The sequence below is a fragment of the Anopheles ziemanni genome, chromosome 3 (genome assembly GCF_943734765.1).
Source record: "Anopheles ziemanni chromosome 3, idAnoZiCoDA_A2_x.2, whole genome shotgun sequence".
NCBI classification, from domain to species: Eukaryota; Metazoa; Arthropoda; class Insecta; order Diptera; family Culicidae; genus Anopheles; species Anopheles ziemanni.
In genome coordinates, this window is record NC_080706.1 from 14158457 (window position 1) to 14182778 (window position 24322).

The following is a 24322-nucleotide window of genomic DNA, read 5'->3' on the forward strand; positions in this document are numbered from 1 at the left end:
GTTGGACGACGGAAAGGAACAACGGATCTTATTGGTATCAACAACTTTGTGTGACAGTTGAGACGTGGAATGATATTCCAGATTCGAAAGTAACATTAGACCACTTTGTTTCTTTTCACAAAAGTCACACAATGTCAGCAATCTGTTGGTGAAGCAATAAAGGTGAATGACCGACTTTGGCGCACATACGAAGAGTGGTAGAAAAAATATATGAAAATAATCTTTGTACAATAAATTGTATCACGTTGTCCAGAGTTATGTTGAAGGAAGGTCACACCCCAATCTCATAAATCTACCGTAAAATATTATAGGTTTGTATGAAAACATGCTGACACAATTTAAGGATCACTTTGAGCTCCTAACTTGTCTACGCATCAGGAAAAAATGTAGAGCCATAATTCAGACTCCAACATTTTCAAACAATGTATATCTCGTGAAGGTTTGCCCCAAGCGATATATTTTATGATATAATGATGTATGTTTCTTTCGCACAGCTTGCTGTGCGTCAGAAACAAGCTACTCGACCACCCGAGAGGGTTAGAGGCCATCCAAACGAGCGCGTCCAAAACTGGAGATGATTGGAAAATCAATAAACTGTCCTATCATAATATTCCACGGGTGTCAGGAGCAAAAGCTGAACAAGCTTTCGTCGCCACTAGCCAAGCATAAAGAAGATTTATGATGCTTTTCGCAAACGATCCCAGCATTTAATTATAGCGTAATGAAGAAGAATGGTAAATAAAGTCGCTGGGTTTGCATATCTGCTGAATGTGCTTATTGTAAACTAATATAATGCTGAGGAAAAGAAATTCATTTTAACGTCCTTCTACCCTCCGTTTCGCATCTGATACAAATAGTTCCTTCTTTCTTTTAATATTAAGATGGATGGGCGTATCTTTCTTTTATCGCCAGCAAATATTTCAATCGTCTTCGGCGAATTTTCTTCATTCAATTTAATACATCCCTAATTTTTCTCGCCAAGCGAAATGCCAAAAAGCGGCTCAGACATCCCGAAAACCGATTGAAGTTCATGCCAATCAGCATCAGAACGGTTTGTTCTCTTCCTCGTGCAACCGTGACCGTGGCCGTGCCGGTGGATCGCCCGCTGTGAAAGCTCGGTGAGGGAGGGAGAAAATCGATACATGCTTTCTGTTCACCCTCTTCCCCCCTCACCTCTTTGTGCCGGCGCCAAAAAACAAAAAAAAAATGGCGAAGATGAGCAAAATGAGCGCCAAAATTACTGAATTGCCGTGAATTGCCCAACCACGCGCCATTGTCCTGCTATCTATTTTTCTCCGTATTTTCCGGTCCTGACTCATCTCACAGTGCTGCTGCTCTAATGCACGCTGACAGCTGTGAATTGCGGGGAGAAATGTGAAACGCTGCTCAGGAAGTAAGAGAGAAGGAGAGAAACCGACTTTCTTGTTCCATTCCGTATCCTGCTTGATCCTTCGAGTGCGATTTCTTGAACCGAAATCGAGGAGGTTAATTATGCGAAAAGAACTGTGTTTTCCTCTCAAATTGCATCGCAAGTGTTGTGTCCGAGTGGTGTTTACTTGAAAGGCGTTTCGTTTGCTACGACTTGATGCAGGCGCGTTTCAACATTTATCGCTGTTTGAAGCCTGTGTTATCAGCCATCGTCCCGGGGTGTATTTTAAGATACTCCAAGAAACACAACAACGAGTCTAACGCGTCCCTTGGCCGGGTTGGTTATCAGCTTCAACTAGATAAAACCTTCCTATAGTTGAATCTACATTTTGTTGGTGTGAAGAACGAGCAAACGAAACTAACTGTATCCAGTTATGTGGAGGCAAAGTCTAGCCAGAGTGCCACACGATTTCCATTGCTCCACTCAAAGGCAAAAAGGGCAGCAAACAATCTCTCTCGGTGCAGAGCCCCCCAAAAGTCACATGGTCCGTCATTTGTTTCATGAGGCAATAGGCATGCAAACGTGCGTGAGTACGTGCATGCTCGTATTCCAAACGTTCGTTTATTTAGGTCATGGAGTGGAAGGGCTACCAGCAAATGTCATTCCTACTCCACCTCCACAACACACCCTTGAACACATTGCTTTTTAATTTGATTTTGAGGTTTAGATCGAAGGTGATATGATTGCTGGACAGGAACATCTGTACAACATCGGATATAGGGATTTTACCACTGCGAGCTAGAACATTTCGGTGTTCTTGCATCAACCTACAACGCGAGTTATATAACACGGTTTATTTTGAGGACAGCCAAAAACTTCACTGCACAGCGACATTCACCCTCACTTCACTACTAAATAATGCGACTAGCACTTCCACCGTGACAACACTTGCTCGGGAAAAGTCTTCCCAACCGGAAACCCGGAACCTCCCCGTTTACCCCTTCCTGCTCGAGAAAAGGGTTTATATCCCGTCGTGGATTTTTCGCGTCCGATTCGTGTGAGCTCCGGTGATCAACTGATGGGAGATAAAGGCAATTTTCATCGGCCATCCTCCCACCGTCGACACTCAGAATACGCGCGCGCCCTTCCAGGTGGTGGCCACTCACATCCGCGTGGCGGTTTGCAGTGGGAAAATGAGTTGCTAAAAGTACCAATTTTCTCGTGTGAAGAAAACAACAACGCCACCACGCGTATTTTCTGTCGGAGGCTAGTAACTTCCACACCACTACTTACGAGTAGTTGTTTTTTCCGATTGGCGATTATCCAACGATTCTTATTCCTTTTTGCTTCCAATTCTCCTTCTTTGCCACGTGATTGGACCCTCCCTGCCAGCCCCAAGGGGGGAAAAGCCGGTTTTGCTGCCCAACCGTAGGTTGTTTTTAGTGAATGAAAAACTGCGGAGGCTCGTTGCCCGTGGCACGTGATGTAATACTACGACGCCACAGCCTAGGACGAGTCGAAAAGGACGTTCGCACGCTACCGGCGCAACAAATGGATTTAGTAAGTTGCGTAGTAAAAACGCCGGCTGGGCAGTACAACGAAAAACGAGTAATCGATAGGACACCCTTCGAACTACTACGAATCAAAGAAATGGCGTTGTTTTTGTTTCCTATCGTGTCAAGTGGGGTTTTCCCCCGGGAGAGTTTTCCGTCAAATTTTGTTTCTTCAGATCATGATCAAGGGATTCAAATTTTAACCAAATTCTATCCATGTCTTTTTGTCAACAACAAGAAGTTACATGGTTCAGGCGTAAAAGTTCCAGAGACTCTTTTTTTGTCGTTCCAGCCAATCTCCGATTATGAGATAATAAACCTGCAAAGATCCATGATGGTCACGTCATTTTCAGAAGATATACCTTTTAAAACAACGCACAGGAGAACCACAATAAAACCACGTAAACATTGTACGGTTGAATGCCCATGAAAAAGGTTTCGAGGGAAATATGCTGCTGCTTTCGGGTGGAAAATCGAAAATTCCGCTGCTGCTTTCCTCTGCCCTCGCGACATTTCCGACCGAAAGGAAAGCTTTTTTCCCAAAACCAAACACAGTGCCGCTTCAGGCACAAAAGGCACCCTTGGCCTACGTGACATTCTCAGTGTAGAGAACGTGGTTCAATTTCGTTTTTCTATAGGAAAGGAAACTCTGCCTCACCAACCGAAAAACCCCGCGTAAACGAAACCTAACAGGATCGAAGTGCGCCGGCGCTATGAAAACAGCCTTTAGTTTGTGACATAAAATGAGAAGGAACTAACGAGGCGAAAAGGGAAAGAGCGCCAACGCCGGAAGGAATGTAAACAGAGTCTCGCCGAGGAGTGCATTTTCCGAGTTCCGCCAGGTTGGGCCAGTTGCCAGCCAGTTCTATCTAGCGGAGTGTGTGAGCGTCCGAATGAGTAACCCGCCCTGGATGATGAGAGGCCCGTTACTAAGCAAACACGCTCGCTTTGTCCTTTTTTTCGTGGTAGGAAAAAAAACTAGTGAAAGTGAAAAGCGTCCTTGAGCGAACCACGCGTGACGCTGATGATGGACGACCTGGCGTCTCCACCGTTTCTACGTAGTGACACACGTGTTACTACCGTTGCCTACCGATAAGTGGACGCGGATCAAACACCCTTGTTACAATCTAGGGCACGGAATAATTTGATTTTCTCCTTCTGGAGATGTTCCTGGAGTTTCTAGAACGACACAAAAATAAACATATGACCTTCCAAACATCTGCCGGTAACATTCAAAGGTACGTAGGCATTTCGTATGCCATGAATGTAAACGTTATGTTCAATGTCTGATTATGTAATATATGATTGATTATAATTCGATTGATAAACGACATTAACTTGCGGTAAGGTTTCCAATTTCCTTAAACATAATTATCTGAATATTACGGATTTTTCCATAACTTAACTCAATAACTTTCGAATTTCCTACATGTTCCCAACATTTTCGCTATTATTTACCATATGCCTGGCATTTAATTTCTCTAGTCTTCGAGTTTCCCTTCGGAAAAAGGCAATCATATTCTTTTGTTCGGGATTTCGTTTCAAGACATTGCAGACATTAATTTGCCCCTCTTCGTGCGCTGTTTCCGACAGGGTCAGGAAGCTGGCGTCGGTGGTCTGGTAAAGAAATGAGGTCATTCTAGAGCCCAGCAGGACAAATCAGGACACATGCCTTCATCTGCTGTCAGACGCTCGTTTGCACATTTTGCGAGGAGTTCGCAAGGATCGACAAATTAATACAACCCGGGTGTTTATGGGGCATCTTTGCGGAGACAGTGTTTGTCCGCTACTCGGAACGGAAAGAATTAGTCCCGCCCATTCCTTTGTCCGATTTCTGAGAAAGCATAGCGTATCTTTTATGTTCTTCGACAAAGCTTGCATTGTTGTTTCATGTCGGCGAAGCCAGATTTTTATGCGAGCTCACAAACAAGGATGCTTGGAACGTTTTCGGCGAAAGTCATTACCACGTTTGCGTAGGTTTTATTTTGGGATTGTGATTCATGGCGTTTCCGGGGAATAATTTCAGAAAAAGGACTTGCAAGTAATTGGAAAAGGAAAAATTAGCCAGTGTGAATTAGTAAGTGAAGTATGAAGTAAACTGTGAGAATCTGCGTTACTCAAAAAAAACACAATTAATTTCCCATTAGGATGTAGGAAGGTAAGCATGGCAAGCAAAATGCAACGAATGCAAAAACGCTATCTGTAGTTTAATTTCCTTAATCTCTTCTTCTGATCAATGCGGAAAACTTTTTCCATTATATACAAGTTCAGATAAGTAGCAGAAGTTTCCATGGCATGATTTGCAATCTAGATTGAGTTTTTCGTAAATCGAAAAACAAAAGCGGTCCCCTTTTCTAAACAATTCTACGCTGTGAATGTTTTCAAGCTGGATTAATCTCCATTAAAATATTAAAGAACGAAATAAAGAAACCAAAAAGTAGGAAACACATGTGACCTACAAGAAATATTCGTGTAAACAAATAAAGCCATCAAAATAAGCGTTCCATCCGGCGGATGACTTTCGCAAAAATAACCATAAAACGATGGAATGCTTTCATCCTCGCTATTTTCCTGTCACGGATGGAAGGAAAGGAAATTAAATTGTTGATGTTCCTTTTTTATTGACCTCCGGGTTGGATGTTATCGGTTTAATTTCCCTGTTACCGGAGGTCACGTCGAAGGAAGAAAGAATATTTTTCGTCGAATCGAAAAAACAACGGTTTATTTTTACTTCTTATTCGTTCGGTCTGTGATTGCTAAATCTTGGACCGCGTGTTACGTCACGGCACGCACGTGTCTTCTTTCGCTCCCTTTCCCGCATCCGCAGCTTCCCGTTGTTTCGTCGATTTCGGTCAATTATTATTGGAGGTGAAATTCATTAATTGCCCAACTACAGAACGGCGAGTTTCAAAACAACAGCAGCCGCGAGATAAAATTTAAAAAAAAACAACTCTGCACACCAGCACACAACATAGTAGTGTGCCGGTCGCGATCTAACAACGATCGGTGGTTTGTCAAAAAAACACACGTTGTAACACACGCACACAAGTGATGGTTTGAGAAAATAAACATGTAATAAACACCGTTAGATCGTACACTACGCTGCGGGGGGAAAGAGAAATCCCATCGTGACGAGTGATCCCCCTTTCAAACCTTCCTCACCCGTTGCACTCCTTGCCCGAAATGGTGGTAAAGGTTGTCCGATATTAAACCGTGGTTGGGTGGAGGGGTGTAAACCATGGAGGTTACTACGCTCGAGAGACGCGCAGACCCTTCGGAACTATCGGAAGTCACGTAGACACAGCACAACCACTAGAGTTACAGACTATATAAAATTGTGTAAGGTAACCATTGCCGAGATGCAATTGTTTGTCAAGTGTTCGAAAAATCGTAACTGTCTTTACAATTTTTGTCTATCCTCAATTTTATCATTGACACCTGTCAGATGACATCATCACAGAGACCGGAGAATTGAACTCCAAACACCTAACACACCCTCTGCTAACGCCATTTGCCGACACGTCTTCAAAGTCTCGCCCTTCTCCAATGTTCCACAAACGCACTGGAACAATCTTCTCGAGAAGCTATAAGTCACCTTTGTCGCCTCATCGAAAGATCAGCCGAACAAAACGCACACGTGTATGCAACCAACTCGGCGGCGGCGGTGACGACAAAGGCCGAAATGCAACGCAATGCAGCAATGGCATACACAGCGTGTTTACGGTCACGACGGAGCAGCGTTTTCTTTCACTTTCGTTCACTTCAGATGCCAACCGAAGACTCCCGTCTCGCGGTTCAGCGAATCGCTACGAGAATGCTATTTTATGTTGACGATCATGGGATCGACTGCACGCACACGCACATACCCAAAATGGGCGCCGTCGCACTATGGGATAACGCTCGACATTATATCAACATGGTATGCTAATAAAGATTCAAAAAGTTAACCAACAGTCGATTTGAGTAAATAATTTTTGGGAACTGTTGTTTCAAACTCAGCAGTGAGCACCTAGTCCACAACCTTTACCTTCTGTTTTGTTTAATTATCGTATGGTCGCGTGTATAAACCTACCCCATTATTTTCGATATGTTTTACCAAAACTGTTCTTTTTACATTTTATGTATGTAAAATATGAATTGATTGATCAAATTGCTTTGATTTAAAATGCATGATTTTATGCCTGCTACATGCACAATGCACGCATTCTGTTACTCTCCACACAACTTTCTCAGAATTCAATGACGTTCAGTCAGCGAGTGAAAACATATGTATTCCAATATGTAAACATTTTGTAAAATTTACGTTTGACCACCTCTCTGATTCCAATCCCATAGTCGATCGGTGTGGCGTGTGTGTGTACGCATAAAAAACCACCGATACGCACACCAAACGCGTGTGATGGCTGTTTTCCGAAGAAGAAAACAAATGCCATGCATCAACCTGAGTCTTGTTAGGTAAAAGAAAAAAAAATTCCTCGCTACGTGGCCGATTTCTAGAACGAAAGAAAGAGACAAGACACCGGAACAGGAAAGATTTTCTGCTCTATTCCACTGTAGCATATTTGGCGAGCCCCAATTTCCATGAAACATTTTGCCCCACCGGAAGCATCCGTCATCGGTGTGAGTTTTGCAGCGAAGGCACGAGGCTGGAGAGACCAAAGCAAAACAACAACAAACCAAAATGCCGGTAGTTCTGGTCTCTTCCCGGTTTGCAAATGCATGCTGCTGCGCAATTGCCATCTCCAACCACTCCAACTCGCCACCAACCCACGAGGCACGTTCCGGTTAAAGTGGATCGATTTCTCTTCTCCGAGCCGGTCGAGGTGCTCGATGGTTGTTTTTCTCCACTACGCACGTGTATGTGTCGAATTATGGCATAATATCGAGGGGCATGGTAGGTTCGTGGTGACCCTGAAAAGTGGTTAAAAACAGAACCACCAACCAAACGATAACAGTCCCACGTGTAAGTCCGTGTGGAGGGGGAAACACAACCCACGTTTTGTTTTGGTTTGTAATATTACTCATCCGAGGTCAGCCAAATGTCGGTGGACTTTACAACTAGTTAAAAATCCTTCAAAGCAACAAGACAAAGACAATCATTTAAACTACACTCCACATACTACGGTAAAACCATGTATCCAAGAACGAGGAAAAAACAGGGAGTCAGTTCCATCTCTACGCGAAGAAAACAAAAACGAATTCCCATCGATTGGGTAATGGACGAACCGACAGCAGCTTCAGTTTTGTTTACCGGCAAAACATGCGAACTGAAAACAGCAAAACAAGCCAACCCCTTCACTGGAACGCGAATCATTTTCCAAACAACAGAGACGTTGCTTGCACCTCGTCTGATACCGGCGTTCGTTCATTTGGCAGGAAATCCATCAAATCGAATTTTAAGAAGGGGTGCAAACGAAGGGAAATGCTCGAGGGAACGCCTGGATGAAAGTAAGACGTAGTCGGTGGCCAGAGAACGATAAACCAAAACAACATTCACACATACACAACCAACAAGCCGGCGCGTACCGGTTTCAAGGTTATCCGAAAAAAACATAACATCAACAAGCAGCAAAACCTGCTCGATGATGTTTTTAATTCCCCTTTATTCCACGTTGCCCAGCCCTCGGATATCTGCTTCACTGCTGGTTGTCAGTAGTTTTCCACGACGCCGTCCGTTCGTTTCGTAATATGCTGCTTTTCTTTTCACCCCATTACAGCATAACTTCTTCACGTTGCTCTGTACCATCTTTCTATCTTTCCGATGGTAAACAAGGGGTTGACGTGCTATACAACTGTGTTTGTGTGTGTGTACTCATCGGCTCCACTTGCATATACACACACTATAAAATAAAAATAATCCTCTGGAAAAGGACGACGAAAACAGAACCATAATACCGGTTCTCGGTGTGTTGGTGCTACCAAATTTAAGGATTAAAAAATACACCAACTGTACCAGACACAAGTATTGTTCATTCCAAAATATTTCGATTGTTTCGAACGAAATTAAATGAAACTTTTACCTTATAGAATTTGTTGCTTCGCACGTTTTTTCAAACTTCTCGCACGGAAGTTTTTGCTTCGCAACCCCTGTTTTTAGACAAACATTTTCAACGAGGAGTAGGCAGTGAGACACGCCTTCAGCGAAGGCCGGTCCATGACGTCATCGCTCATATGGTTGCATGAAGCGAGACGCAACCCTTGGCGTGAGGTGCACACTCCGTGCACAGGAAACTACCAATTGTGATGGTACATGCTTCATATGGAAAGCAGTAAGTTGGTCGTCGAAACTAATGACGTATTTGTGTTGTGCAAGATAAATTGACAGTGCTAATATGCATATAGAATACAAAGTTCACGGAAGCAGAATGTTTTAGTAATAAAATCACCGCCAACTATTGTCGCCTGTGTAGCGTGTATTGCATACCCTACGGCGCCAACGGGCAGAGAAATGCATATTTCAAACCGATCTAGATCAAACGGAACAAAGGATAAGAAATAAAAATCGTTGTACTCACATTGGGCAGCCAACTGTTGTTGATGCTGTGCAGCAGCTTTCTGTAAAGAGACAAAGGAAACACAATCACGATAAGTTGATTTGGCTCAGGTAAAAGGTAAGTTAATAAAACATGTTGCCTGGCAAGATGCCCAGTAAGTTAGGGATGCATATTTCATGTGGAACGGTGTGTTGCTTACAATCATGAGTGCCTGTACGCCGGACCGCTGGAGGGCTTCAACGTCGAGCGAACGGCTTCGGTGCTGGCGGCCGGGAAAATCCATTCCACCCGACTGCCGGCGCAGCAGCTTATTCTTCAGGTAGGTCGACATTGCGACTTCACCACCGGAAAACGGTGGTCAACACCGTGCGCGTACCAATTCAAACAACACGAAACACAACTCGTAACTGACCACACCGAAATACGCCGTCTTGGTCGATCGTAGGATTAAGAATAAAATCAGGTCCGGAAGAAAGGAAAAAAGCCCACTACTTTTCACTGAAACCCTAAACACTTCGCTAGCAGGGCACAAACGCACACAAAGACAAGAGGTAGGCAGAGGCAAATAAATTGAGCTGTAATTTAAATATATCTGCTACCTTCACAATTGCGACAATGTAAACTACCGCTTTCCTTCCTCGCCCTTTCCTTCATTTGATACTCTTTCTGGACAACTTGGCAAAGACGTTCCAATATTTCTTGCGCAGGAAAGCACACATGAACGATGAGGAGCGAACGAAGGGTAAGGAAATATTCTACGAACTCCGGGAGCGATTAGTCGTCACTTGGCACGTTGCTCTATTGGGGATTTATCTCCATCCTGGCGGCAGCAAAATGTGCATGCAAAATTGCCACTTACGCCAGTGCAAGTGCAAGTCTCGGTGGGATAAACAAAACAATTGCGTTAAAGGGGTTTTAGACGAATGCAACTTTCTTCTCAACAGCAACCATCAAATACTCTTAACTTTGCTCGGACAGAAATTTATTTCACACCAAAGAAATTTATATGACAACCTGGCCAACTAACAACTTTAGAAGGAGTAAACAGTATAAAACCATTTAAAACGATCGTTAAACGAAATGAACAGCGTCGTTTTATGCGATTTAAGTTCACTCGCATGATACACAACTCTAATTGAGTATTATTATTAATTTTAGCGATGAAATAATATAGCTCATTAATAATTCTCTGAAGTTTGTTTACTTGCTCATCATTGCCAGTTGACAGTTAACGCTAATTTATTGTGAGTCGTGTGCTGAGTTCGTAACAACTGAAATGAAGACGAATGAAAGTTGCCGAAGAATGAAAGTTGCTGTCATCTATCTGTACCTTAACGAGGGAAACCAAATGTAAGGCGGGTGAGGTCCCTGGGTGAGGTGGATGTGGAGAGGGGTTGGATTTGCGTCAAGAGACAGTACGTTGATGGATTGATAGGAGTTTCGAACTTTTGCCAACCGTATTGAAAGATTTAGGTTTATATTTAATACAAGGATTCATGATGCAACGAGGAATGATTAAAGTCTTCGGACATTAAATGTTATTGCTCCAGAAATGAGATCACAAAAAAGAGAACAGAACACAACAAGAAATGCCCTTTTCCTATCACCAAACGAGCTCGAAAACTGACCTCAATTGCGCTGAAGGTAGGACAGTTTAGTGTAATGGCAAAACAACATATCAATTGATGTTGTTGGTGATGGTGCCGGCCGACAATCAACAGGAAAGGTTGTACAGCTCCTCCCCCCTCCTCGTGTTGTTCCTCTCTTCCCCCATCTGCTCCATAAAAGTCTATCCTAAATGAAACACGACCACGTCCCGATGTCTGGAATGGAAAGCACGTTGACTGTTTCGTCAACGAAGGTCTCGCTCGCTGCGGTGTTCTGCGAATGTATACATGTTCATAAACGCACCGCGGATGGGCCGCCAGCAGCGTGAGCATCAAGTGGAACCCGGCTGCACTTTACCACCCACCACTCAGAAATAAGATACAATCTAAAGCATGAATGTATGAAACGGATGGAACGAGCGACGATTCAAAGACAAGACCGTTCCTTTTACACAACGTACTATCGGACTTATTTTTAGAATGGACGACAGATAAAGGGACGACATTTTGTCAAGTGCAGATCCAGTGATAAAATGGTTCCATTATTTCAATTCATTACCGAAAATCTAATGAGAAAGTTTACTAATTAAAATTCATCCCGACCGACGACAAGAGTGTGCAGTTTCAAGCGAGTTGCTGCTTTTTTCGCTGTCTGGAGAAAACATCATATAACTGGTTTATCTTTGTAAACAGATTTGTCTTATCGCATTCCATGATAACGTAGGTAAAAAAAGTGAGCGATTCGTAGGACAGTTTGTTGTACCTTTTTAGCTTGTTTTTTTTTCATTTCAGATCTCACGTGCTTTCGCAGTACGATGGAAGCAGTAATGAAGTTCAGATAACCAAATTCATCACTTCCTCAAGTCAGGTATGGCTGCCTGTTGCGGAGCGAAGAAAACACCCTTAGCTTGTATCGATTATGATAGATTGGCCAATCTAAAAGTGAAGTGTCTTATCAAAGGTAGACGTATTTGTCTTTGTTTTGTTTCTGTTACCTTCCAAACGACGTTGGAGACATTTTAAACATGAACCTACGTCCCATTTTCCTGGTGGTTCAGGTTTCCCCAACCATCGAGGGTAGCTACTAATCGATGTCAGTTATATTCCGCTTATGTCTGACACCGAGACCTGGCTTTACGTCCGCAGGGTTGCTTCTGAAATTACATCCCGCCCCGGCAATGGACAAACAAGTGTTCCGAGTGCACTGACAAACATATCAGTATATCATCCCATCTCATCGCGAAAATAACAAAAACCTAAACGGGACGCACACCGTTCGACGTTGTCGAGGGGGGAACAAAAATAGAAAATGCACCTGAAAGGCCAAACACTGAAACCACAGTGACACGTGCAAGCTGGCTCATGAGCCGGGAAAAAGCTGGAGGCAGCGCGCGACAAATGCAAATCGGAATAATTGGCAGCGCCTCGGTACTTAGTGGAGGTTTTCCAAGTTCTGTAAATGCCTGACAGGTGTCGTAGATGCCATATTATTACACGGTTCCGGTTAAACGTCCGGTGAGGAGGATCTTGTTAGAGGTTTTGTAGTTCCGAGTCCGTACACCAACATAAGATGTACATAAAATCGAATTGAAGTTAAAGTTAAAAAGGTTGATTTAAAAAACGACTTCTTGCTGAAAATGATTTCCTTTTGTGGCGAATAGTTATGACGAATAAAAAAATGACTTGCATAAATGTCTAAAGTCCTTCAACCTTCCTTTGTTTCTTCAATGAACCCTTCAACATCCTGCAACGCAAACTTGTGAAGTTTACGGTGACCTCCGTTCTCATCACTTTTTACTCGCAAAAATACAGTTGGACTTTGACTCCAAATGACACGAAGGTGGGAAAATATTTACTCGAAACATATCGGGGACAAACATGACGAATCGGTTCGATCTTTTTACAGCATAGAGTGATAACGATGTCCATAGGTCAGTATTCGTTTATTTTTGCCGGACATCACGCGATGCTTTACCAAATGACGTATGAACAAGCACGTCCTCAGGAGATACTTTTTTTGTGAGTATACACCGGGGTGTTAATAACTCTTATTTATCGAACTTTTTCTCCTTTCCTTCGGTACTCGCTTACTCGATGTTGATCAGACATGATGCTGGATAATGCTAACTAATAGACTTTAACAAAGCTTGATAGATGTTTGACCCGCGGCGATCGAACGAGGTGTCAATTGAACGTGACTGTTATACCCAATCGAAGGGAAAAAAAAAGATATATTTGCTTCGGAAAACAATGTCAGTAGGGCAAAATTATACCAGAGAAATACAACCATGTGGACCAATGGAAGATGAGTTATATTTAAAAAAACACACAATACTGACATATGCTTACAAACTAGTTCGCTTGGTGAAGGGCATTCCCGATCGTTCGAGGTTCGTTCATGTTATCGCCAGGTAAACAGGGAATCTCTACTACAGAGCATTCCCATTATCACCTAAACGTGCAAACAAAGGAAAAACCTAGCAACACCACGGAAGCACAATATTTGAACTGTATACTATGGAATAAATATTTTACCGGTCAATCGTTATCGCCAGGCTGGAGGAGGATGCGGCCTATTCCGGTGGCTGTGAAATATTGCAATCGAGGGGGGCAAAAAACTGGGTAAACATTTTACTTTCAAGGGCTCGAGTGCACTTTGTGCAAGGGCGCGAAAAGATGTTCAAATAAAATATGACGGGCAATCGTCGAATCTACTAAATTTTCTAAAACTTGCAGTTGCTATGAGGGAGGGCATTCATTCAGCTGCACAAATTCAATTTCAACGCAATATTCTATTTAAAGACAAGTGCTGAAATTTAATTTTATTATTTCAAACCGGATTGATCAACACTTGCTATTGCTCTTCAAAATGACATCCGGGACCATGATAGGATCGTATCACGGATGAAAATTAAATAATCCACCCTACTACAGGGTATGTTGAAAACTACTTTTAACCCGCTATTCTGGTTTGTTGACAACAAGAGCGGAAGAAGGGGAAAAAACACGAAACAATCTAAATCAAACACCCTTCTAGAAGCTACTCATCCGGGTGGAAAGGAACCGATAGGTGATAACATTTTGCGAAACTTTCCACCAATCAATTGACTCCGGGAAGCTTAATCAGAGCCACTATCTGGCTCGTTTCACTCTGTGGAAGGTGTGTAGGTGGTGTTGCCTTTGGCGATAAGAGAATTGTTTACCACCGAGACGAGACCTAGAAGGTGGCCAGAGATGGAGTAGCAGATCCCAGGAGGGAGGCACCCAACACACACTCCAACTTTCAGCGGCCCCTTGATTGCTTCCCTCTGGGCGCCAAGACTTTGATTGCAGTAGGCAAGCATTGGCAAATCGGAAGGAGAAGCCAACAGAGCCGGGTAGGACTTTTCGCCAAATGGGACCGTCCTCCTAATCCGGAGAGGTCTGCATGTCTACGTCGCGTTTGCACTTGCTATCTGCCTCGTCAGTTCCGGTGGCAGCCACTTAATCTTTGTGTGTGACCAGCCGATACCAAGCAGTGCTCGGGTTGTGTTTGCGCGCAAGCTCTAGAGAACCCACTTCGCCATGAATCAACGGTGAGGCGTTGATTAAAATGATGAAATACTCGTGCCCGTTTATTCCATTTATCAACCGACCATCCAATCGATGCGGATTTGTTGGCGAGCAAATCGGTAGCTAAGAATAGAGAAGTTGTAAAACTATACCATGCACTTTCACGAACAACGGATCTGGCAGATCAACAACTCGCTTGGAAAGTTGAAAAACAATTCCTCGCTCCGTAGAATACTGATAAAACACGTACGGAATCGTGATAAGAATAATGTTCGTGCGCCAATTCGTCACGAGGTTGGCGTCTCCAATCTATAATGCCGATATTGTTTTGTAAATCTCTACAATATTCTTAGCTCGGGGTTCACAAATATCAATTTCTTTAATCAAAATTCTCATGTCGCATCATGAACTTTTAATGAAAAATATAAAAAAAACATGTCGCAGTCGAGTCTGACTTAATAGAAATGCTCCATTGGGTACGGATTTCATTCCGGCATATCAACGTTTCTCGTTTATTTGACTTCGTTGGACGTTTGGTAAGCTGAAACAAATTCTATTCAAGATGGCAATCAACGAAAGCCGTCAAATTTCATACGCATTTTGAACACTCTTGCTTCTAAAAATGACTGTTATGTCCTGCTCATGACCCTATTAAAAGTCAGATAACCCCGGTGGAACAGGTTGTGTTTTCAGCTTCGTATAGCAATTAAACGCAATGCTATTTGATTACAACCGTTGTGGCTTCAAATAGGTGTGTTCCTTTGATTAATGGTGGTTTTGATCACCGCCGAACAACTCCGTCTTGTTTTGAACAAATTCGGTTTATAGCACAAACTGTCCTCCGTATGATAGAACACTTAAAAAGAGAGGAAACAACATTTAAGTTTCAATGATCTCTTCTTGGATGGATGCATGTGTTGCCCAGGTATTCGTGTCCACCGTATCCAAGTTCGGCTGTATTTATTTGCGCATTCCTTGGTGGGTCGTTTTTTGTGTGCTTTGCTCTCTTGCGTAACAAGAGGTTGTGTGGTGTCTCAGACAGTTGCAGCGCGCCGTTCCGGTTTCCGTTGCGAAGCGAATCAACATCATCATTGCTCAATTGGCGTTCAAAAGTCCAACTCCCGCTAGATACGGCCTGCAGACTTTATCCTCTCGGATGCACGGCGGAAGGAAAGGAAGCTGCACTTGCGTACCCCGAGCCGTAAGTGGCGTAGTAAACCCGAGAGTGTGCCTAAACTAGACAAAATCAAAATAAAAACTCCGCTCGCTCCCCGTTCGTTCTGCCTCTTAGTCGCGAACATAACACATGACGGTCACTTCACTTGGATGCACCCACCGAATGGTTTCACTTTTGGAAACTACTTTTCCGTTTTCTTCGCTAACTCGCAGATCTCGGATCAGGCGCACAATCTTTTCGCACAACTACGCAATCGTAAATCACCGCAAACCTTCCCCGCACAGACACAAAGGCACTACCTATTTGACCCTGACGGGGGCACAAACTGTGCAAACCACCTTGCTTTATATTATTGCCGCATTTTCCGATCCATCACTGCACGATCGCCAAATGAAAACACTTTGACACAACCTCCCAGCGAGTGAACCCAGCCTCACCATTGGGTCGGAGGGATGTCGAACGACTGCGCGATTGCATCGGAAGCTACAATGGTGGTTGCGTACAGGCACCTACAGACACACACGCACACATACACAAACGGTGCAGCGATCCCGTTCCATCGATCTATTGATCACGGTAGCCACCATTGCACCGCGTCGATCCGTTTGGTTTCGTTTACGGTCGTCTTCGTGTCTCGTGGCTCGTGGCTCATGGCCTTAGATTAGTGCATTCACACCACAGCTTCCAGCGTGTGCACGTGTGTGCTTCAGATGTGGGAAGGGGGAGGGGGCCGAGCTTAGTACAAACTGGGTCACCCTCGAAACGGTGTCGGTGTTCCGTGTTCCGATAAGCGATAATCATATCCAGATCGGAATCAAACAAACACAATTAAAAAAATCTAACAGGACCGAGGATTCGCTTCGAACCGGGGATCGCTGCTAAGCAATGATCACTTACAAACCCCCTGGGGAACGTTGTCGTCGCCAAACGCACACGTCCTATTCCGATCGAATCCACACGGAGACTGAGACGAGACACCAAACCCGACGAGAGTGAACACGGTCCGTTTCGTTGGAACACAAAAGGCACCTTCATCTCCAGAACCTAAGCGGCAACGACACACGGCTGTTCACTGATGGCAAATGAACCGCTGGTGTGTGGTATCGGTCAAGTGAAGTACCCGGTCCCCGTGCCCGGGTACGTCATCGTCGTGTCGGTTTTGTGATACTACCACTCCCCTTAGCCCACCATCGTACCGCGCACACCCTTTTTCCCTTTTGATAAAACCCTCGAGTGTCGGTAGGCAACAGACACGCATACATACTCGACAGAGCTGTTGCCTTTCGGAATGCGTTCACAAAATCTACAAACAAAATAAACATCATCACCGATGCACTTTGGTCCCGCACATGGCTGTCGAGGAGGTCGCCACTACAGGTGGTGTAGTGAAGAGCACTTTGCGGTTCGTTAAAGGACACACATGGATACCACCTGCCCTCCGGCATTCTACGTCATTAGAATGAACCGCTGACAATCGCTTGAGTCGGCTTAGCGGAAAAGATTACATTACGTAGAGCCACAACAACAACGCTGGAAGCTGCGCGCGGATGAAACGTTCTTGCGCACGCTCTCTCGTTCCTGCCCATACGATCGAAGTGATATTCATTATCGCCCCACCTGGTGTGCCCATCAGCAGATCAGCAGGGCAAGTAATAGGACCCCCGCGAATGCTACTGGTCTTGCGAGTCGATCGATCGATCAAAGCCCGCGAGATCACATAAAGCACGTAGACACTATATACACTTTGGCCGGCGTTGCTCCGCTTGACCTTGGCTGTATGTCAGCGGTGACGGCGGTTGTGTGGACATTTTTCCACACCGCATCTCATCTCATCGCCAGCAGGCACAACACAGCACAGCAGCTAATGGTGCGTGTGACGTCGAGTGGTGGCTCTCTATGAGTAGTGGCAAACAAATTAGTGGTGAACCAAAACCTGATGAGCAGCAGTCGCAGCAACAGCAGAAGCAACCACACTTCACTTTTTTTTTGCCATCCTCTACGGAAGAACGAACCTTACCGGACGAAAACGTCGGGCGTACCTTTGCTGACGCAATTTACAGCCGCAACCGTGTGGCCCTATGTCTACAGAGTAGACCAAAGTTTTTGCCGCTGATCGTGTTGAAGAGATAATTGCGTATCGATTGCTTATCGCCTAACGTGTTTATGGAGTATGTAATGGCTGATAATTCTCTCTTGCAGTCTATTTAGAGAAGGCTGTTGGTGTTGCCGTTTACCCGGCAAAACAAAAAAAAGCGTTGATCACTATCACCCCCGTTTACGTAATGTAGCAAATATTTACGGAATTCGCAAAATAACACCAAATCGGCCTCAAGAGATACTAAAAACGAGATTTGTTTTATCAACATACGTCCAACCTGCCTTCATGGCAATGGCAAACAGTGTTTTTCTGTGTGTACAAACATAATGTCATAGCCCCACACTATTGCTTTTCGAAATTGAGATAATTCTTGGGAGCAGGCAAAGAAGATGATGATGGTGGCAAACGAAAAATAGAAAAAAACACTCACATCTTCCACCATTGGTTGGCAGGTGTAGAGGCAGGAGAGCACTTTGTTTACCATTTGTTTAGAGCTGTGCAAATACGTTCGGAATACGATTGCTTAATTTTACACCGAACGTAACACTCGGCAACACTTCTCGGCTTTTCATTACCTCAGGCGAGCTATGAGTATTTAGTCCCGGAAAGAGGGATTCTAGTAGCACTGACTAAGGGAATAGCATGCACAATTGACGGTTTGTGGATGCAATTGGATGGAAACAACCATATTTACACACAAACGATCGGGCGGGTTAGGAGGTTACCATTTAGGATGCCCTTTAAATAACGGTTGAACGTATCATCGATGAACCGTACTTTCAGATTATCGTCCGAAGCTGCAACCAGATTACGCAATAAAGATTCTAACCACATCGACTACCTTAAGACTACTAGAACATAACACAATCGTATAAAATACGATTAATTATTTAATTTTTTTAAATTTGAAATGCAACACATCTGGATTTTAACTACCTTTCGGAACAAAGCATCAACCGTATACATCTTGGTTATCTGTTCCTGGATAGTCCGCTAGGTGGCGTTACTACGCCAGAAAGTATGCAATTGAACCGGTTCAACCCTTTACAATCGGTTCACTCTGTTCAAAATAATTATTATATATTTTGTTTGTGGTTTTATACATATTTTGACTATTTCGTAAGCGTGGAGTGAATTAATAATAGCTGAATTAATGTGCATATTTGGGAGAGTAACACCATCACATGTTTGAGAAAGCTATCCCAAGAAGTGTATCAATCGTTTGGATTGAACGATTGGCAACACAAATACTCGATGTAATAGTGTCCAAAGACACAACAAGACCATCTTGACTTTTTTAAACACATTTTTGCTCCGTGTTCTGTACGTAAAACACACAATAAAAGTGAATCATTGCTCCTCGCCGCCATGTGGACGTAACGGGTGTGCATTTGTACGTCGCATGGCTGCGCTCTACTACCCATGCGAATGAATTTTGCTTTTCTTTTGCCTTACTACTGCGGTGATTACAATCGCTTGCGGCTCGCCGACATTCAGCCCCTGAGCGAGTCCGATGACTACAAGAGGAAAAAGAAGCACGTAGTATTTTCCACTTACCGCTTTGCGTTTGTCGGCTTCGGATACGGCCGAATTGGAACGGTGCCTGAATATGTCCATCATCTTCGTCATCGGAGACTTGCCGGCGTCTGCCCGGCGTACAGCCGTTACCGTGTGGTAGTACTAAAACCGGTCAAAAGAAGGGGCGAATTCGTTAGTTGTCGTTTGGCTGGACGGGCGTAGAACCTACGCTTACACTCCCTTCGTCCTACCTGTGCGTCGCTGCCTGCGTGAGGATGTGCGGAACCGTCGCGCACTTTCGAACTCGCACCGGAACCAGTCGTGGTACTTGCGCCTCCCGATGGTTGCTGATTGTGATGGCTGTGTCGTCCACCGACGTGCAAAGCGGCCTTCATGCTACTCATAATACCGCCCGCACCGGACGACGTGCTGATCGGACCACTTCCCATCCCCGTGCTATCCTTGTCCGAGCCCGACCGGCTGCCATCATCTTTCTTCTTCTTCGAATCCGAGCCCTTTCGCGGACGGAACACGTCGAAGATCGTTGGCCGTCGATTTGGACTGGCAATACCTACGGTTGAACAAGAAAGGGAAGTCAATTAAGGACTTTATATTTATCTATCTCTCATACCAGGTGCGCTGGTCGCTTACCATGGACCGTCGATTGATTCAACACCGGCGCCTCCTCGCCACTGCGACGCCTTTCGAGCGAACCGGAACGTGCTCCGGAACCGACCCGCTCCGAGCTGCGCGATATGCTCTCGTGCTTCCGGTTCAGCTTCTCCAGCTTGGCCGCCTCTTTCTCCAGCCGTCGTGCCTCCTCTCGCTTCAGCTTCATCACTTCCTTCTCCTGGCGCTTGGCTTCCTTTTCGCTCTTCTTCTGTTTCTTGGAGGCTCGCGTGGACTCGCCGGAAGCAGCAGGAGCCGTCGAGGGACGTTGGAAGTTCCCCCCATCGGTTGCATCCTGGGGAAAAGGTGAAAGGAAAACCGAGTGAAATGTTAATACCAAGGAGTTGTAAGTGTTTCCTCCCAACTCGATTTAATTGCCTCGATAGGCGTCATACTATGTTGTTATCGCCCTATAGTGACAACCTCAAAAAGATGTTCGTTCGCTGTTATCTTTTTAGGTTAGGTTACGCTACTGCCACTACTATCTGCCCCTTCACCCTTCCGCGGGGAATGGGAAGATCCATTCTTATCACTTCCAGCATGACCGTCCCTCCCACCTTCACCAACATTCCCAATAAAATACAGATATTAGAGGTGCCGATCTGCCACCAAACTTACACTTTGTGCTTTCGTCGGGGACTTTTTGCTATCGGTCAGTATCGACGAATAGTCTGGTTTCGCGTTGGCCGGAAGAGTCGCCGCCTTTGCTCCACCGACTGCGCCACCTCCGCCGACGCCCGTTGCCAGCGGATCAGGTCGCTTAACCCACACCTCGTCGAGCTCGAACGGAATGTTATTTGTATGCAGAGGCTCCTGGAGCTGTGATGTCGATGGTGTTATTGCCGATGCCTCACTGCCACTGAGTGACCCACGGCTGCTGGCGAGCGGTCGGATTTCCACCAGCGAGGTGTCGAAGAAGCGTCGATCAAGGTGGGGTGTGTTGAGGTGCGGCGTTTCCGGGGGAAACATCGACTGAATGGTGCGAACCGGGACGCTACAGGGAAAGTGGATCGTTTGCGAGTTCTGTTTGGCCGTAAGTGGGAGCAGATGGATCGCTTCCGGTCGAACACGTGGAACAGTCGTACGCGGAGGATCGTCCTGCTCTTGGGTTTGCGCTTTAGTGACCATAAACCGGGACTTGCGGGGAACGGCAGCGGACTCACTTTCTTCCTGCTGGGAAGTACTGGAAAGGGGTGGACTGAGCCGCGTCTGGTTACCACTTGTTGAGGCGACGACGATCGTTGGAATGGGTGTACGAACGGAGGAGGGTCCGGCCGGCGATGCCGGTGGTGGTGGTGGCTGTTTTTCATCCTCTTCGTCTTCCTCGCGACACTCGGACAACCTTCGGCGTACGTGAAACGGAAGGATCATCGGAAGCGATGATTGGCCGAAGATGATACTGCTGTCCGACCGACGTCCCGGACTCATCGGAGGTATCATCATGCGAAACGGTACACCGGACGATTCCAGTGAGTGCTGTGCCGCCGGGTATAGTTTCATTTGATGATTAAGCGCTTCTACTGCCCCCCTACCCTTGTCATCCACTTCAACCACTTCCTCCTCGACGTCGCTAACGTTGCTACTTCCTCCATCACTCCAGGAAGAGGTGGATGCGTGTGCCTTTCCACCAGCCCCAATACCATCGGCTAGCTTCCGGTGCTGTCGAACCTCCTTCCCTTTTTTCCGCACCTCCATCCCTCGCTGCGGAGGGAGTCCATGATCATCGCCAAAGTCGGAGTCCGAGTCCGACCGGATCGTCTCCAGATCCTGCATCGATCGTTCGATCAGCAGCTCAAACTCATCGTCCGCTCCAGGACTCCCGACAAACACGTGACCCGAGGCGGGGAAAGCCTTCAGGTAGGGCGAGGAGGACATGTCCACCACTCCCGAACCCAGCGGGTTTATTTTTATCGCATCCGAGCTCTCCCGAGTGCCAGCATCCGAGTTGTGATGGTTGTTGTTCTGGTGCAGATGTTCCTCCATGAAATCGACCCGCTTCTTCATCCGCCGCTTGACCTCCTCGATTACCTCGCGCTCCCCGTCCCGCTCCGAGCCATCGTCCGAGGTCGGCGTGGAGGTGCCGTTCTTCGGCGATGGAGCCATCAGCAGTGAGCGGCGTGTTTGCTCCTGCTGAGCATCCAGAATCGTCGTCAAACCCGCTCCACCGTTCGATGATTCCATTTAATTAATCTAAATTTGCTCCTACTCGCGGGGGGTGCGCGCTCTGGGTAGCGTTTTGTGCCACCACCGAGAGCGTGTGTACCGTTCGTCCCCTCTGCGCCGCTGCTTATCTGCTTCTCCACTCCGCTTGCAATTAATTAGGGTTAATTTATTTGTACTTTCAGGGGATTCTTCCGAGCGGCTCCGTTTGGTGTTGGATGGCTGATGCTCAACCGTTAGTATATCCACCGGTTTTTTTCTGCAGTTTGTCGTTTTGGTAATGTAAAAACAGTGTTTGCTACACGGAATGCACTTCCTGGGCATGCAACAGACCGTCTGTTCTTTGCTACTACATTTCTGCCATGTAACGGTACGTAGGCCTGAAGAAATTGGAAATGGAAGAATATTTAGCAAGCTGCTGCCAGGTAAACCAACTAAAGCGAGACTTTTAAAGATTTACACGAGCCTTTGACGGAGTGGCATATTGAATTCTCGAACTAAAGATAGCAGACATCTGGTAAAGGAGCCTTACATACGTTCAGATTGATCGAACTATCAGTTTCGCCAAAAATATGGACGGGAATTTTTTAAATAGAATAATTATGAACAAAAAGGACATGCCGGTAAATGTTTAACTAAACTTGTGTATTTTATAAATAACCGTGTGCAGCCCTTGCTGTAGTTACATCACGAAAAATTCCACATTAAACCACAGGCATAAATAAAGTCAAACACAAGTCCAGAAAGCAAACTGAACTCGATCATCGCCCGTTGGTGGAAACAGCATCCAAAAGGGCAAACAGAACCAACCCCCTGATAACGCGATGCAATTGCAAACAAGCACACAAACCAGCTTTCCCTGCCAACTGGGGCTCCTTCCCTCTTTCCTCATTGTTCCCTCGGCAGCTCAGCTCCGACGGAATAATCATGTTTACGATAAACGGCTGTCATTCTATTAGCCGCAACGCTGTTAGTAACAATCTATTTGCGTGTGAAACTATCACACTTCGAGGAAAAGCTTGACTGCGGTGATAAAGAATGTGCCCAATGTTGGTTGTTTGCTGCAGGTTACTGAAGTCAGTATGTTTCCATTTCAGGGGCGATGGGCAAGGAGCGATTTACTAAATTAATGGTCGATGAAACCGCCTTATCATTTACTGACATGAGTTGAGTTTGTGTGAAGTCAAATAAACCTACAGTAAATAAAATGGTTTAAAATCGACTCTCTTTTTCCTCTATTGCTGCTCATTTTCTGTAAGTAACTGCAGCGTACAACTGCATTCACTCGAAAAATGACTGCAGTGTGCCATCCCCATGGTGGGCATTCTCTTCTAGGTGCAACCCCACCAACTCACCCTGCACGTCACACAGACCTTCACCCCACTAACAAACTCGACGAAAGAAGGGTTTTGTCATGTGCGGCAGGCAAGCAGGCGGTGTGGTGTGAAAAACGAACCAAATGTTTGCAAACGATAAGGCCGGAACAGCGCACTAAGGGGAGTTCACCGAAAGGGAGACCCTGTGTACGTACATTGAAATGATTTCATGTCTGAGCCCTTTCTGGTTGTGGCACACACATCACGATCGCACGTTGACGGCGGCCACATTTGGCGGAGATCGCTGTAACGATTTTAGTGTGTGCGCGCACGCTACCCGCCATTTACTTTGGTCGCCATTTTGTCTCCCCATCGGCCGGACGAGCAGCAGCGGCCGGTTTGTGTGTTTGCAATCAGCTGTCAATCGTCTGGGGCGGGCTGCGTTAGAAAGTACTCGAAAATGGCCACCCCGTAAAATGGCTGACGAATGCCGACGAAAGGCAACCCCCGATTGATACCCGTCAATCAATCTCAATTGAGCTGAGTCGTAAGTGACCCAATGCCCAGAATGCAAAGGAAACATCAAATCCGATGTGGTAGAAACGAGCAAGTTCCACCAACAAACGCCGAACAGCTGAGCGGAGAAGGTCAATAAACTTTATGCTTCCCATTTTTGCTATTCATCTCTCTTTCTTTCGCGTTCGTCACGTACGTTGTTTGCGACGAGAAAAGCAACAATCAAAACAATCCCCCAGCAGCACAGCTGGTTGTGGTTCAAAAACACAGTTTTGTTCTGTATAAAGTTATGA

General features: G+C 45.4%; 1 protein-coding gene across 1 annotated transcript in view; it reads right to left on the minus strand.

Moving 5' to 3' along the window:
• The window catches only part of LOC131288304 (uncharacterized), a 48039-nt gene extending 25649 nt beyond the window's left edge, over positions 1-22390 (minus strand). Inside the window, exons 1-5 of the mRNA XM_058317425.1 lie at positions 20656-22390; positions 20020-20332; positions 19620-19939; positions 19408-19530; positions 9438-9477 (exon numbers count right to left, since the gene is read on the minus strand). Of these exons, the coding sequence (XP_058173408.1) occupies positions 9438-9477; positions 19408-19530; positions 19620-19939; positions 20020-20332; positions 20656-22218 (2359 nt within the window). The 5' untranslated portion in view covers positions 22219-22390. The remainder of the gene's footprint in view (positions 1-9437; positions 9478-19407; positions 19531-19619; positions 19940-20019; positions 20333-20655) is intronic.
• Positions 22391-24322: the final 1932 nt, after the last annotated feature.